This window comes from Gekko japonicus, unplaced genomic scaffold (genome assembly GCF_001447785.1).
Source record: "Gekko japonicus isolate JY-2015 unplaced genomic scaffold, Gekko_japonicus_V1.1 scaffold219, whole genome shotgun sequence".
In the NCBI taxonomy this organism is placed as follows: domain Eukaryota; kingdom Metazoa; phylum Chordata; class Lepidosauria; order Squamata; family Gekkonidae; genus Gekko; species Gekko japonicus.
Genome location: NW_015165241.1, coordinates 236207 through 251545, shown reverse-complemented (window position 1 = coordinate 251545; position 15339 = coordinate 236207). Strand labels below are relative to the sequence as shown.

Here is a 15339-nt window from a genome sequence, read left to right as displayed (position 1 = left end):
ATAGAGAGAGAGAGAGAGAGAGAGAGAGAGAGAGAGAGAGAGAGAGAGAGAGAGAGAGTTTTTTTAAGGATATTACTATGCTTAGCTCTATAGTCCAGTCTCTATAGCTTAGCAACACAGAAATTAAAGAGCTAACTTTTCTGTCTAATACATTCAGTGCCTGGTATTAGATGGCACACTTTCTTGCAGCATAAAAATCCAAGCTGTAGCCTAAACCATTCTATACATTGTAATCCATCATGATGTAGTATAATATATCAAAGCATAGTATGGCACAAACATAAAGTTAGCCTCGCCCCTCCTTGCCCTCCTCCAAATGACAGCCTTTCAAATATTTAAAGAGAACAATCATGTCCCCCCTCAATCTCCTCTTCTCCAGACTAAACATTCCCAAGTCCCTTAGCCTTTCCTCGCAGGGCTCAGTCTCCAGACCCCTGATCATCTTCATCGCTCTCTTCTGCACCCTCTCGATTTTGCCCACATCCTTTTTGAAGTGAGGCCTCCAGAACTGCACACAGAACTCCAAGTGTGGCCTGACCAAGGCAGTATACAGAGGGGCTTGACCTCCTGCGATTTCGATGCTGTGGCCCTTTTAATACAACCCAAGACTGAATTTGCCTTTTTTGCTACCGCATCACACTGACTGCTCATATTTAGTTTACCGTCCTCTCTTACCCCAAGATCTCTTTTGCATACACTTCTCCCCAGAAACGTATCCCCCATCCAGTATTTGTGCTTGATATTTTTGTGGCCCAGATGTAATACTGTGCATTTATCTTTGTTGGATTGCATCCTGTTTGCAACTGCCCACTTCTCCAGAGTATTCAGGTCTTGTTGAATTTTAACTTTCTCTTCTTGGGTGTTTGCTGCTCCTCCCAATTTGGTATCATCAGCAAATTTAATGAGTAGCCCTTCTACCCCTTCATCCAGGCCCAAAACCGAGCCCTGCGGCACCCTGCTGGACACCTCCCTCCAATTTGATGAAACGCCACTGACCACCGCTCTTTGGGTGTGGTCCTCTAACCAGTTCCCTGTCCACAGAACTGTCCTATAGTCCAGCCCAGTCCCCAAACTGGTGCCTGTGGGTACCACAGCTCCTGCAGTCACCATTCCTAGTGCTTGCCAAGTGTTTTTAGAAAGCGAGAGAGGCCAGGTGGGGCTTTTCCCAGCAAGGCTTCTGTTATGTATCGTGTTATATGGATAGCCTGAATGGTAGAATGAGCCTGAGCTTCAGTCACAAGCTCCATAGACTCTCAGTATCATGAAATCAACAGCCTGATTGGCTGCCGTTGTGCAATGGACCAATCAGGGAAGACTATGACTTTCGGTGGGAACAAACCCTATTGGTCCTAAGCACGCACTTCTGGTTGGACCTTACTGTTCTAGGGGTGTGGTTTAGCCAGTTCCAAACTGTATATAAGTTGGGGTTGATCTGTGTGTTCTGTGTTGTTGTATGTTCTGTTCTAATAAACTGAAATCACTGATTAAAGAAAGAGCTGCCTGATCTTGACTTACAACAGCTTCTGATTGGCCACTGGAGATTTGATTGGCTGTGCAGATTTTTAAAAGCCATCGCTTTGGCAGCAGCTGCCACTGTAGTACAAGGATCTTCATTGCAGTGGCCATTTTGTGGCTCACTCCACCTCCTGGGGCAGCCATTTTATGACAGTCACTTGTGGTTGTACCCACCGCTCTCTGTCAGAACTCCAAAGGTCTCCATGGGCTCAAAAAGGTAGGGGATCCCTGATCTAGCCTGATAGAGACACATGAGTAAAAACTGGACTGGAACTGCTCCAGACTCTAGTATTCTGGAACTAGGGCGTCCAAGTCCCCCCGGTCCCCCAATCCACCAGTCTGGATCCGGCCAGCAGGGGGAACCCCACCCCCAAAGTGGCCAGATCAGGCCGACGTGCCTGGTGCAATGACGTTGCCTGGAAGTGACGTCATCATGGGACCATAGAGTTTTTGTGATGCTCTAGCATTTGCCCTGAAAACTCTATGGGACCATAGAGTTTTTAGGGTGATTGCCAGAGCGTCGCCCGGTGACGTGTCCAGTGTGATGACATCATCATGGCACATGTGCACAAAGACTCCTGGAGAGGGGCCTGGACTCCCCTGCTATTACTTTGGTGAGACTTGGCAACCCTATCTGGAACTAATTTAAAAAGTGAAACTGATTGATGAACTTTACAGATGCAAGCCTGCAGGAACTTTGCAAATAGATCCTGGTCAAGACAAACTTCATTTCATTTGCTCCCCGTGTTCCCCAGACCATGGCTTACATGCTTCTGAGAGGGTGCCCAGACCATTTAACCCTTCCAGCTGGTTGAGTTTCACCTATCATGAAATTTGGAGTAGGACCTCGGTGTACTGCTCTGCACCCTTTCACCAATCAAATTAAGATGTGCACTTCCCAAGATTTTTATGACCCAACTCAGATATCCCAATAGCCATCTGCCTTGCCCTTTTCTGGCAGGTGGCAAAATGGTTTCTCCACCTGCCTGTTTGTCTCCATAAAGGAAGTTCATTTCTCAGACTTCATTCTGAGGTGTTCTATTGCTTCATTTCCCAGGAAAGAATGTTTTCCGTGAGAACAGGGCATCCCTGTGTGTTAATCCAAGGGTCCTGCATCTCTTTATCACAGCAAGGCCTATTATGGGGGGGGGGGCATCCTTCCTCCATTATTCTGGGAACCTGCAGGGTATACTGCTGCACAACCTGGTCCCTTCATCAGTAGTCAGGCACTATCTAGTAGTAATAGCTTTACCGTGAAGGTCCACATATGCTAGGGGATAGTTGAAGCACCAGAAATGAAATTGTTAGCTAAGGCGGATAGTTGAAGCATAGATAGATAAATCAGGGGTTGACAACTTTTCTGTCATGCAAGCTACTTATGAGTAATGAAAAATATCCCAAGTTATTTCCCCTATCCCCACCCCACCCATCATGCTAACAAGTTAACAAGAAACAAAACATGGACTAGGAAAAGCACCAGAAATGAAATTGTTAGCTAAGCAGCACAGAGAAAAATCCTATTAAATAAAAGGGGGGGGTTGTTTTGTTTTTTAAGGCTAGAACAAATCTTTTCACAATCTTTTTCTTGTTTAAGCTACTCTGCAGCAGCCGGCAAGCTAACAGTAAGTCACAAGCTATCTGTTACAGACAAGGGATACAAATCTTCCAAAATACGCAGTACTGGAGTGTAGACCTTTTTGGCTCCCAGAACCTACAAGTGAAACTATACGCACTATATTTCTTCCACATATTACAAACGGCTTTGCTGCTTAGGTTTGGCCCGTGAGGCTCCAGTTGGTGATTCCTACCTTTGTCAGCCTGTCAGTGGAAAAGCTCTGGTATCCCTTAAGATGGTGTCTATGTCTTGCATCTTTACGTATGCTGGCCTAGTGTTACTGTTGACTGAACTCTCCTGAATCTTCTCCTCACCTCCCAGATTGATGAAATGTCTCGTCAGTCTCAGAAGCACTATGATGAGCTGAAAAGTGTCAAGGAGGAGATTGCTGAACTAACTCGCTATGCCCAACGTGTTAATGGGGAGATTGAAGCCTTGAAGAACCAGGTGAGCTGCGTCTGGATACAAAATGAACCAAAATACGGAGGAGAGTACAATGTATGGGAAAACACGACAAAGCCAGATTGCCTCCCAAATCCATTCTGCATGTTGAATGTATTCTTCCAGTTTATCTTTGGCTATAGTTTAAGACAGTTCTGTTCAGGCTTTGATTTGCCTGGCTGCAGATATCCTCATTTTGACTAAGGAAGTGTAGCAGTTGTAAGAAGCAAATAAGGGGGTAATTTTTCTTTAGGGGATAGATGTCAATCAGATTGCAGTTTAAAAACTGTTTACATCCTCTGCAAAGAAAAGTACACCATTAGATGAAACCTGTTGGCCAGGAGAAAACCTTCAGCTTTTAGTATAGATCTTTTATCAGAGCACTGACTTCTCTTGAAAGTGGTTTGGGCAGTTTTCTGAATTGGAGGTTTTTTTAAAAAAAAAATTGTGTCCCAGCATTAGCAGGCAGGATTTCCCTGTTGTGCTCTAGCAAGAGATTTAACCCAGTCATCAAGATCATACTTTAGGCTTGCATGTGTGCCCAGTTCTGTTAGCTACTGCGAGTTTTGCACATGGCTTCCCAGTAGCACAGTGGAGATGAAGATGCTGCTCACAGCAACTATCTCCTCTTGCCTAGCGAGCTGTTCTGGAGAATGCTGTGACACTGGCTGAAGAGAAAGGGGAGCAAGCTCTGCAAAGTGCCAAGGGCACCATCCAAGACCTGGAGGAGGCACTGAGGCGTGCCAAGCAAGACATGGCCTGCAAAGTGAGAGAATACCAAGAGCTGATGAACATCAAGCTTGCTCTTGATATTGAAATTGCTACCTACAGAAAATTGCTGGAAGGCGAGGAGAACCGGTGAGAAAGCAAATCCAAACTTTGGTTGAACTGCTTGTTTATGAGCGTTACGTGTTTGAAAATTAGCTGCCCTCTTAGGTAGCTCTAGGAATCACTGGAAATGGCTACATGGTGGCACACACAGGACACTGCCCTCTCCCATGTCCTTGCCCCTGAAGCTCCCACCAGCGCAGCTTGGCAACCCTGTGCCCATTTGATCCAGGGAAAATGGGGAAGCTTGAAGGGAACACAGCAGCTGTGTGATCTACACCTATACCATCACTGCAGTCCTACGCGCTGTGACTCCAACCCAAACCCGTTTATTTCAGTAGGCTTAAACTGGACTCATTCTGCATAGGGTTGCACTAGGGTGGCCGGGTACCTGCTGGGAGACCTCCTGCCCCCAGTTCCTGTTGCCCACCGTGACATCATGACTCCCTATGAATTCCTGGAAACTCTATGGTAAAAGATTTGCCCTGAAAGTGACACAATGTCATAGCACCAACAGTGCCCCCCCATGTCTCTGCCCCCCCCCGACTCCCACTGGCTGCCAGCTGCTGGCTGGCAACCCTTGATTGCATGGTATCACTCTCGAGGACGACCGTATAAGAACAGAACAGATAATTACAGTATAGACAAAAATGGGTCAAGGAACTGGATTGATCTTTGTTCAGAGTTTAAGAATATGTTGCAGACAATCAGAGTAGAAAAAGGTCACAAGGACATTGGATCCTTAATGGAGTATTTAGCAAAAGCACTTTTCAGATTACAGTGTGGAGTCTCCTGCTGAAAAAAGTTCTAAGTACTACTTGCTAGCACTGGGAGAGTATGATGGTTCAAAAACAGCAGCAACAACAAATTCAGCTGACCCTTAAAGAACTTTGAGTAAGACACAGGTGCTACCATGACAGTGGGGGTGGTGGTCATTTTGGTATATTAGGTAAAGGTAAAGGTTTCCCTTGCTCGAAAGCCAGTCGAATCTGACTCTAGGGATGCGGTGCTCATCTCCATTTCCAAGCCGAAGAGCCAGCGCTGTCCAGAGACATTTTCCGTGGCCATGTGGCCGGCATGACTAGACACCGAGGTGCACGGAACACTGTTCCCTTCCCACCAAAGCGGTACCTATTTATCTACTTGCAATTTCTTGCTTTCGAAATGCTAGGTTGGCAGGAGCTGGGGCCAGAGACGGGAACTCAGTCCGTCTTGCAGTACTCGGGTCTCGAACTGCTGAACTACTGACCTTCCAGTCTGCAATTCAGCATCCTAACTACTTGAGCCACTGCAGCCCCTCTTTTGTATATTAGCTTGTATCAAAAGATTGGGGCAATGCTGAGGGGAACTGCAACGAAGGGTGCTCACAATGACAAAAGAATGGTGTACAGCCTGTATTTCCATTTCCCTGTCTGATATCTGTAATCTCCTTCTCTTATCTCTTAGGATGGTTAGCCAGGCTCCAAGTCTTCAGCTTAGTGCTATTGACAAGCTAGGTGAGTACAAGCTCTAGGCCCTAGGCAAAATGGTAGCAAGGGTGCTCTTCTGCTGTCCTTCTTCCTATGGAGATTCCTGATACTGTTGCTGCATCTCTGTTCCCATGCAAGTTTTCTTTTGAGTCCTTTCTTAGTTTCTTAGGTCTCCTTAACCTTGTGTCTGAGTATGAATGGAGTAGAACTAGAGACTCCCACAAATTCTCCCCATAATTTCCATTTGCTAATTCTGATGTCCATTGTATCTATATTTCAAAATATTTGAATGTCTCATGGTATTTTATATTTAATAACATTTGATTTCAGTATTTAACATCTGATGGTTTTGATTTGGGGTGGTTCCAAATATAGTAAAAAATATCAACGATAAAGAGGTGCCAACAAGTCTAGTACATGCAGTACTTTTAAAAGTAATCTTTTAAAAACATATTCTTTTATTAGAAGAAAAAGGGTTTTAAAAATTAGCACTAAATTATTTTACATTATAGGAAATTACATAAGTATTCATATCCCCATTTAAGTACCGAAGTAGAATAGTCACTATTTAAAAGGCAAGGTATATTTTCAGTGCAATTTCTGGAAGTAAGTCTTATTGAGTAGAGTTGAGTAGGATTCTGAGTAGATCTGCTTAAGATGGCACTGTTGTAACTGATATTGTAGTAAAAATGTCAAAGACTTCAACATGCACATGTGGACTAGGGATGGGCACAAACTGGGAAGATGCAGTTTGGTTCGTGATTCATGGCATGCCCGTTTTGCAAACCATTGGACCATCATGAATTTTTAGGAGCTAAACAAACTGGCTCAGTTCATGAGGTTTGTGATGTGGTAGAACAGCCCCCAGCATGCTAGAGACACCAAATGCACAGGGGATCTACAATGACTCTCCTCCATCTGCTCTCCAAGTTTGGTGAGGATTGGATTTATGGGGTCTATGTTATGGCCCCCCAAAGAAGGTGCTCCCATCCTCTATTGTTTTCAATACAGGGGGGTGGAGCAAAAAAGCAAGGGCAATAGAAGCTCGGCAGAAAAAAATCAAAGTCCCTGAGAATCTCTGCAGTAGAAACTGAAAGTGGGGGGCATTTTTGCAAGCCCAGAAGAACCAGTACACTGTATACAGTGCCCAGCAGTATCAGTGCAATCAAAGAGTGCCCACAGAATCCAGTGCAATTGTGGAAATGCCAGATCAACAGGACTGATGTCTAGCATAGAATTACAGTCCAAGCAGGGTGGTGGTGGTGGTGGTGGTGGTGCAAGCACAGCAGAACCAGTGCAATGTACTAGTGCCCAGCAGAACCCAGTGTTGTTGTGGCAATGCCAGCTCAACATGACTAATATGGAGTACAGAATCATGATCAAAGCAAGAGGGGGGTTATAAGCCTAGCACAATCAGTTCAGTGTACCCAGCAGAACCCAGTGCCACTGTGGCACTGCAAGCTTGAAAGGACTGATCTCAAAGCACAGAGTCACAACAAATCCAAGCAAGGAGGGGGTTTCCTAGCTGTGTGCAAGAAAATGGGAAGGGAAAACAAAGAAACACTAGCAAGGGGGGAAATTCTCTTGAAAAGGAAAAGACTAGTTTGAAACTATCAGGAGTGTTTCCAAGGCTGGAGAATTCTGCCCTCCCCTGGTTGCTTTGAAGTTTGGTAAATATTTTGTTTGAGTGGAGACTGTCTGGAAATGTATCCATTCATGAACTGCTACAAACATCCACAACCTGCTTGAAGGTTCCTGGAACGTTCCTGCTGGTTGACCTGCCCATGAACCAGCCAAAATTTGTCACAAACTTTAGTTCATGAGCCAGTTTGTATCCATGCCTAATGTGGATTATTCAAAATCGGTAGGGATAAACTGTGAACATTTGGCTCTAGTCTTGCTCCTGCGCATGTGTCCAGGTGTAGGTACATACATCTGCATGCCACTGAGGTCTGCCTTTTCAGGAGAAAGATTTATAGGTGAAGGTCAGGGCTCTTTGCCTTTCCTTCATTTGTGCAAGAAATTACTCTATAGGGCTTATTTCCACGATAGGCAGAAGTATAGTGAACTCATTCACATGATGGGGACAGCATGAATCTCTGTGACTGCAAAAAGAAAAAAGGCGTCTCAGTGAGTGTGAGCGGCAGGCATTCATATTAATCCGCTCTTTCTCCTTCACCTCCCCGTTTCTCTGTTTCTCTCTCATTGTGCTAGTATTCACTTCCTAGCATAGTCCAATAGAGATGAAAGAAGAGAAATACACATGTGAGAGCATTTGGGCACACAAAACTCTTCCCAGTAGTATCCTTGTTTCATGACTTACTCTATGTTTATTGAAAGCATCTTCCTATCAATCAGAGAATGCTGAGTTTCTGTCTGTGGGCTGCCTTTCCCTCTCTAAGCAAATTTATGTAAATTGTGCAGTACAACAGACAGGCCTTCTATCTCCTTGCTTGTATGGGATCCTAGCTTCAAATCCTGTGGCTGTTCTCAAATTGCTTGGGGTAATCAGGAGTCTCTTCCTTAAAGCCATCCTTTTCTGATCTTTTGACCCAGATTTCTAAACCCATCCATTGCTTATGCAGCTGGGCTCCTGACACAACCTTCCTACAGCAAGGTCGCTGGGAATATCAACAACAGTTCACTGAAGAGACCCTTGCTGATCAAGACTATTGAGACCAAGAATGGGAAGATTCTTTCAGAGGCCAGTCACTTCTCGGAGAAGTAGGAGAGCCAGCAAGAGGGCAGCTGACTAGAGTGTTCAAAATAAACAATTATTTTAAAGCCTCTAATTTATGATCTCTCTCACACATCTTTTCTTCTTTAATGCCCAAGCAGTGGTCTCCTGTCTCTAAGCCTACAAGCTATTACTGGTAAGCAGGTGTGGGAGAGGCATCCCTGTAACATTCATAGCAGAATGCCATAAAATGTATAGTATAATCTGCCCCCGTTTCTTGCTTAAGGTGCCAGAGAAACTCCATGCGGTTAGTCCCTGTTCTTTCTGATGCTGTTTTCCTTTCAGGATATGCGTCATAGGATTATTCTTAATTTACGATGACACCGGAGGTTCTGACCTCCTACACATATAAACAGAATTGTCCCAAACCCACAAATTCATAAACTTGTAGAGAGGGTGAAGAAGGTAGGAGGTAGGAGGTCGAAATTGAGAATCTGCATTATATACTATATTTTGCCCTTGGACATTTTATGATGCGGTTGAAAATGTTCTTGGACACTAGACAAGGCTGAATTCCTATCTTGTCCAGACATCTGGCAACTGGCATTGCTAGTTGCTCCCTCTCCCAGCCCAGTGTCATGCTGGGAAGGAACTAGCCAGCTTTTAAATGTTCTTTTTGGCGTACAACACAGCACTGATAATAGGGTAAGAAAAGCGAGCTGAAGGAACTTGAACAAGTCTACAACCTAGAGGTCCTGATTTCTAAACTTGTAAAACTCAACTTTTAAAAAAGGATTGAGGATGGGATTGATGTGTGCTTCCCATCATGTGCCCTAATCCACTAGAACCTTCTGAGAAGGACTAAAATTTAAAAGCCCAGGCTTACAACTGTCCAATTCTCTGGTAGAGTACCTGAGTCCTATTTCTTAGCCTCGACTCTCTCAAATCCCATCCTCTTCTCAAAGCAGTTATCTCAGGAACCTTGAGTCTCCATACTATGCACTTTCTGTTATTAGGAGCACATAGAAATGCCGGCTTTTGGTTTGAGCTTTACAGAAGACATTGTTTCTCTATATTGCAGGTCCTGCTCAGTAGAAAACACTTTCCATATGCTATCCTACATCTACCAGAACTTGCTTCTTCAGTAGCCAGTGACTCACATAGGGCTGTTGCTGTGTCATTGAGGAATTTCAGACAGATGATATAATCTGGAAGAGGAACGGTTCCCAAACGGTTTCTGGTCTGTCATTTCAGACAGAACCGTTTTAGAACCGGTTCCCTACCGGAATATATTTGTAATTTCACACACAAATGCTTCTGTCCCATTTAGGAAACGGGGCTGAAGCATTTTACCTGTCAACCGCTTCCAAGTAGTCTTCAGTTTTCTCTCCCAGTTCCGATGCGCTTTTCCCCACCGCTTTTCGCCCGCGCGGGCGATCTCCGGCTTTTTTGGGGGGGACCGTTCGCTTTAGGCTATAACGGTATAATGCTATAACACAACTGCATTATATCAACCCCATTGGAATGCCTGGAGTGTTGTGTTATAGCACTATAGCATTAACGTTAAAAAAAAAGCCGTAGATCGCCCACGCGGGTGAAAAACAGCAGGGGAAAAGCGGTGCAGTTTGAAGATCCAGCTCTTTACCGGAAGGGGAAAGCCATGTGTGAAATGGCAGCCCTATACCGGTTTACTCCACAACGGATCAAAAACGGTTTCAAAACAGGTTAAAAAGGGTAATGTGAAATTCCTCACTGTCTATGTGGTCATGTCTTTTCTTTTGACAGAGCCTGTTCAATGTAATAATAATCAGTAGCTTCCTTATCCGGCCCTCTCACCAAGCCAAAATGTTAATGTGTATTTTAGTCTATGGAATGTTAACAGAATTACTTGCACAAATTCCAAATTCGCTCCTTACAATAAATACGGTCCTAGCATTGAGTTACCCCTCTTCAGCATCCTGTCACGGTCATAATTTGTAAAGGGCATTTTCTTTCTGGATGACTTATGCATGAAAAGGTTCATGAAGGGGAGCGGCAGCAGGGGGAGGCCTTAGCCTCTATGCTTCCGCAGTGGGTCTTCCAAGGCATGGGTCAGCAACCATGGGAAACCAGACTCTGGCCTAGATTGACCATTGGTCGGATCTTATTTAACAGTAAAAAAAAACACATTGGTGTGATCTTCTGATTTTAATAATTCATCTGTGCAGATGGAAAAGCATTGCAGCGTGCCACCATGTATGCTCTCCTCAGCTTGGGGATGGACAGTACATACAGATAGTGTGGTGTGTCGTGTTTGGTAGGGTATTTAATCCCTAAACGGAGTGGTGAACATTTTCGCGTGGCGTCCATTTGGTGTTCCAGCAAACCAACGCTACTGTGACTGCCCATTAGCAGCTATAGACTCACTCGCTCACATATTCTTTCATTGCCCAAAACATACAGCTGGGAGAGGAAAATTCTTGGGGAAATGGCTATTGAAATTCTCACCTTTTCCAGAAGCTACAAGATTGAGATTCCTGTTGAGTAGTTTGTGCCAAATTGATTTTAATAATTAAAAATCCATTCTGAGCCAGAAAGAACCTTTGATGGGTACAACTGGAGCAGGCTTGGAGGCCAAAATCTCAGCGACTGAATGTGTCATCTCTGCATTCTTATCTGACAGGAGCCAGTGAAGCCTTGCTTTGTTTGTGTTAATGTGCCCAGGTGTCCTATCGACTAATGGGGTAATAATTTTAAGATGAGCCTCCCTGTAAAATGGACAGCTGAAGAACATATGCTCAACCGATTCAACCTTGCTGAAAAGGCATCGGCATAGCCTTTCAGAATAGGGGTTTTTAATGTACCTGCCTTGCATAACCGCAGACGGAAGGGCAGAACATCTAGCTAGAGCAAATGCCCTTCTAGAATTCTTTCCTTCCACTGAAGTCAAATGTATTGCTGGCTCAATGGTGCTTCTGATATTTAACAACACCCCGAGTTTGGAAGCCTTAGAGATGTCAGATTGTCCTCAATATCCAATGTAGACTTAGGGTTGCGAACTCCAGGTTGGGAAATTACTAGGATTTGGAGGTAGAGCTGGTGAGGCAAGGGAACTCAGCAGTCAGCCAGAATGGTCAGTTTGGATTTGGGAAGTAGTCTTTAAATTCTTCTCTTGCTTTGTCATTGAAAGAAGGCACCCTTAGCATATTGCAAGATAAATATGGACAAACACAACCCAATCAGAAAATAACTATACAGACAACAGTCATGAGAGTCTGACCCACAAATCAAGCAGTCACCGAGACTTGCAAAGAAAAAGCTTCCTATGTATTATAATCTGAAGCACTACAAGAAAAACTTTATGCATAGATACATAATCAACGTCATCTCCGGATTATATAACAACATTTCAATAATGGATCTTCCTCAGGAGATATTCTGTAGTGTACAAAAACACAATTCTTTAGAGTATATACTATATAAACAATAGAAAACAGTATAAAACCCTGGTACAGTCTTACTTACAGAGTAGTACAAAAGCTCTCTGTATTCATGAAGTGCTTTACAACAAGTCATAAGGAATCTGTAATATAATAATGGACTAAATGCAAAAATTGACCTTTCATGTTTTCTGTAAACTACTTTGTTTTTTGTAAACTACTATGTGATGTTTCTTTAAGTGTACTGCCTCTTATCACAATATGCAGTCACACTTATCAGCAATATGCAAGGTCCCTTTAATTACACTTTGCTTGGAATCACTAGAGGGAGACGCCCGGGATCCATTTAGAAACTTAGCAGTATATTTGAGCCTGAACATTTATTGAGATCAGCGTCCTATTTGAATGTAGTGTAAGTTACTACTAGGTTGGCTTCATTTTTTAAATACTCTGTAAATTAAAATGCCTTATATTTTTTCATAACAAAAGGAACATTACACTACAGAATATCTGCTCAGGAAGCTCCATTATAGAAACATTGTTATGTAATCCGGAGACGATGTTGATTATGTTTATTAATGATGTTGTAGTGCTTTAGATTATAATACATAGGAAGCTTTTTCTTTGCAAGTCTTGGTGACTGCTTGAATTGTGGGTCAGATTCTCCTGACTTTTTCCTTTACCCTTAGCATAGTGTACATCAAAGTGTAGTGATCCCAATAAGAAGGAAAAAATGTTTACGGGTAAGTAGGAGGGATATTTTTGGGTCAGGGGGCCACATTGCGGAGAATGTCTTTATGACATTTATTTCCCTTCTGGCCATCAGCTTTATGCTGTTTAGCCCTATGACAATAGCATTCACACAGGAAAATTGTCATTCCTTCCAAAATTTGTGTTCCTTACAAATGAGTTAAAATCTATACCCCCCACCCCCTTCCCAGCCAGTGAGTCAAAAATGGTTTGATGTAACCAGTGCTTCGGAAAGAAAGAATTATCATTGCAGGCCTCTTTGGTACTAAGACTTGTGTGTAATTCTGCTTATTAGGAAATGTATCTGCAGAGTCACTCCTTCCTGACCCCCTTCTGACCTTTTGGAACTCTATACCAGACAGACAGACTCCAGAATGATAGCCATACCCTAATGTTTCTCACTGTCTCATGGATCACTGCCTTGACGTGGCAAGAGGGCTTTCGTGGTTTGATGACGCTGTGGGCAATGCTGTGGAGGGCCACCCAGGATGGACAGGCCACAGCGGAGAACTCAGACAAAACATGATCCACTGGAGAAGGAAATGGCAACCCACTCCAGTCTCTTTGCCAAGAAAACCCCATGGGTTTAACCCTGTTAAATAGTGGGTTCCATGGATGCACAGCACAGATCCTAAGTACAGTGACCAGCTCTACTTCATTAGTGATTTCAGCAAGGAGAAGGAAGACAAAATCCCAGGTAGAAGCCTGGTTTTTAAGCATGCAAAAAACTCACACCCCAACACTCCCACTCCCAACGATAAACTATTTACATTACATTGTTTCTCTACTGGTCCAGTCTAGGATTCTTACCAACTATTGTTTTGTGGGCGCAAGCTCAACCTGACCCCAGGGCTAGTTTAGGGTTGAATCATCCTTAGTACACAACACCCCTCTCCCCTAAGTTCCAAGACACCCTAACATACAAAGTCTCTTAGGTACGCTGGCCTACGTCTTTCTCTGGTCGTGGGCCTACGTCTTTCTCTGGTTGATTAAATAATTTGCAGTCAAAGATGGAGAAGCTGTATCCAGTCAGTAAAAACAAGACCTGGAGCTAACTGTGGCTCAGATCATGAGCTACTCATTGCAAAATTTGGGCTTAAACGGAAGAAAGTTGGGGAAACCACTAGGCAATTCAGGTTTGACCTAGATCACATCCCTCATGAATATACAGTGGGGGTGAAGAATAGGTTTAAGGGACTATGGACGGAGGTTTGTGACATTGTACAGGAGGCAGCAATCACCACCATCCCCCCAAAAAAAAGATGCAAGAAAGCAAAGTGGCTGTTTGGTGAGGCATTACAAATAGCAGAGGAAAGAAGGAAAGCAAAAGGCAAAGGTGAAAAGGAAAGATTTACCCAACTGAATGCAAATTTCCAGAGAATAGCAAGGAGAGATAAGGAGACCTTCCTGAATGAACAATGCAAAGTAATAGAGGAAAACAATAGAATGGGAAGGACTAGAGATCTCTTCAAGAAATTTGGAGAAATCAAGGGAAAGTTCCATGCAAAGCTGATGATGATAAAGAACAAAAACTGTAGGGACCTAACAGAAGCAGAATAGATCAGGAAGAGATGGCAAGAATACACAAAAGAACTATACAAGAAGGATGCCAATGCCCTTGACAACCACTACGGTGTGATCACTGACCTCAAGCCAGACATCCTGGAGTGTGAAGTCAAATGGGACTTAGAAAGCATTACTAACAGAGGCTTCCGGTTTTGGTGGACTGATGGCGGCCGTTTCCCCAGGGAGCTCCTGGGGGACAATCCGTGGATGAGTGCACTGAGAGGGGGTGCAAATGTACGCACCCCCCTGGGACTCGTGCGATGAGTCCCTTGCTATGGGGCACCGAGGGGCGCTGCTCTGCAGGCACACTGCCAGCAGATTGAGGCTTCCCTTTGCCCCGAAGGTCTCTGCGTTGCGTTCCCAAATGGGACTAAGCTACACACACCAGGAAAAAACGCTTGGAGGTACAGCGTTAAAATCCTTACCTGGTGAGATCAGAGTGATCAGACGTTAAACAGTGAGTCTGTTAAAGCAAGAAAACCAGAAAATGAGTGAGTCCCCATTTATTAAAGCAAGGGGGAGGGGGGAATCTCCCCCGGAAAGAACAAAATAAGCAAATAAAGAAAAGCCACTGCAGTGGGGACGGAGTTTTAAATGACAATAGACTGTAGTAGAGAGACCCCAGGAGTTAAACAAGTGTTTGGGCAAATTTTCGGGACTTTGGCAAATTTTGAAAAAAGTAAACATACTTAAAAATGGCGATTGGCGAGGCAGCAGAAGCAACAAGTGAGATGTAAAATGAGATGCCATTGTTCTCTGAAATTTGTTTTTAAGTGAATTAGCGATTCTCCTGTAATGCTCTCTATATAGTCAGATTTGATGGTTTGTTAACATAGTCGATGATGATGATTGGCCACTCTCAATGTCAAGAAAAGCAATTTCCAATGTTAAGAAAGGCAATTTCTATATTGTTAAGCTAATACTTTTATAAGCAGTGTATGACCTCCAACACTTGGGTTTTTAGTGGGTTTTCTTTCCTTTCTCCTATATTTGTAGATTCCCTCCCTATTTTCGTTGTAGTTTTTAGAAAATGCAAATTAAAAAATCCCCTACGGGGGG

General features: G+C 43.8%; 1 protein-coding gene across 1 annotated transcript in view; it reads left to right on the top strand.

Moving 5' to 3' along the window:
- The window catches only part of LOC107109409 (keratin, type II cytoskeletal 8-like), a 27778-nt gene extending 19158 nt beyond the window's left edge, over positions 1-8620 (top strand). The window contains exons 6-9 of the mRNA XM_015410021.1: positions 3452-3577; positions 4209-4429; positions 5846-5895; positions 8454-8620. Coding sequence (XP_015265507.1) covers positions 3452-3577; positions 4209-4429; positions 5846-5895; positions 8454-8596 — 540 coding nt within the window. The 3' untranslated portion in view covers positions 8597-8620. The remainder of the gene's footprint in view (positions 1-3451; positions 3578-4208; positions 4430-5845; positions 5896-8453) is intronic.
- Positions 8621-15339: the final 6719 nt, after the last annotated feature.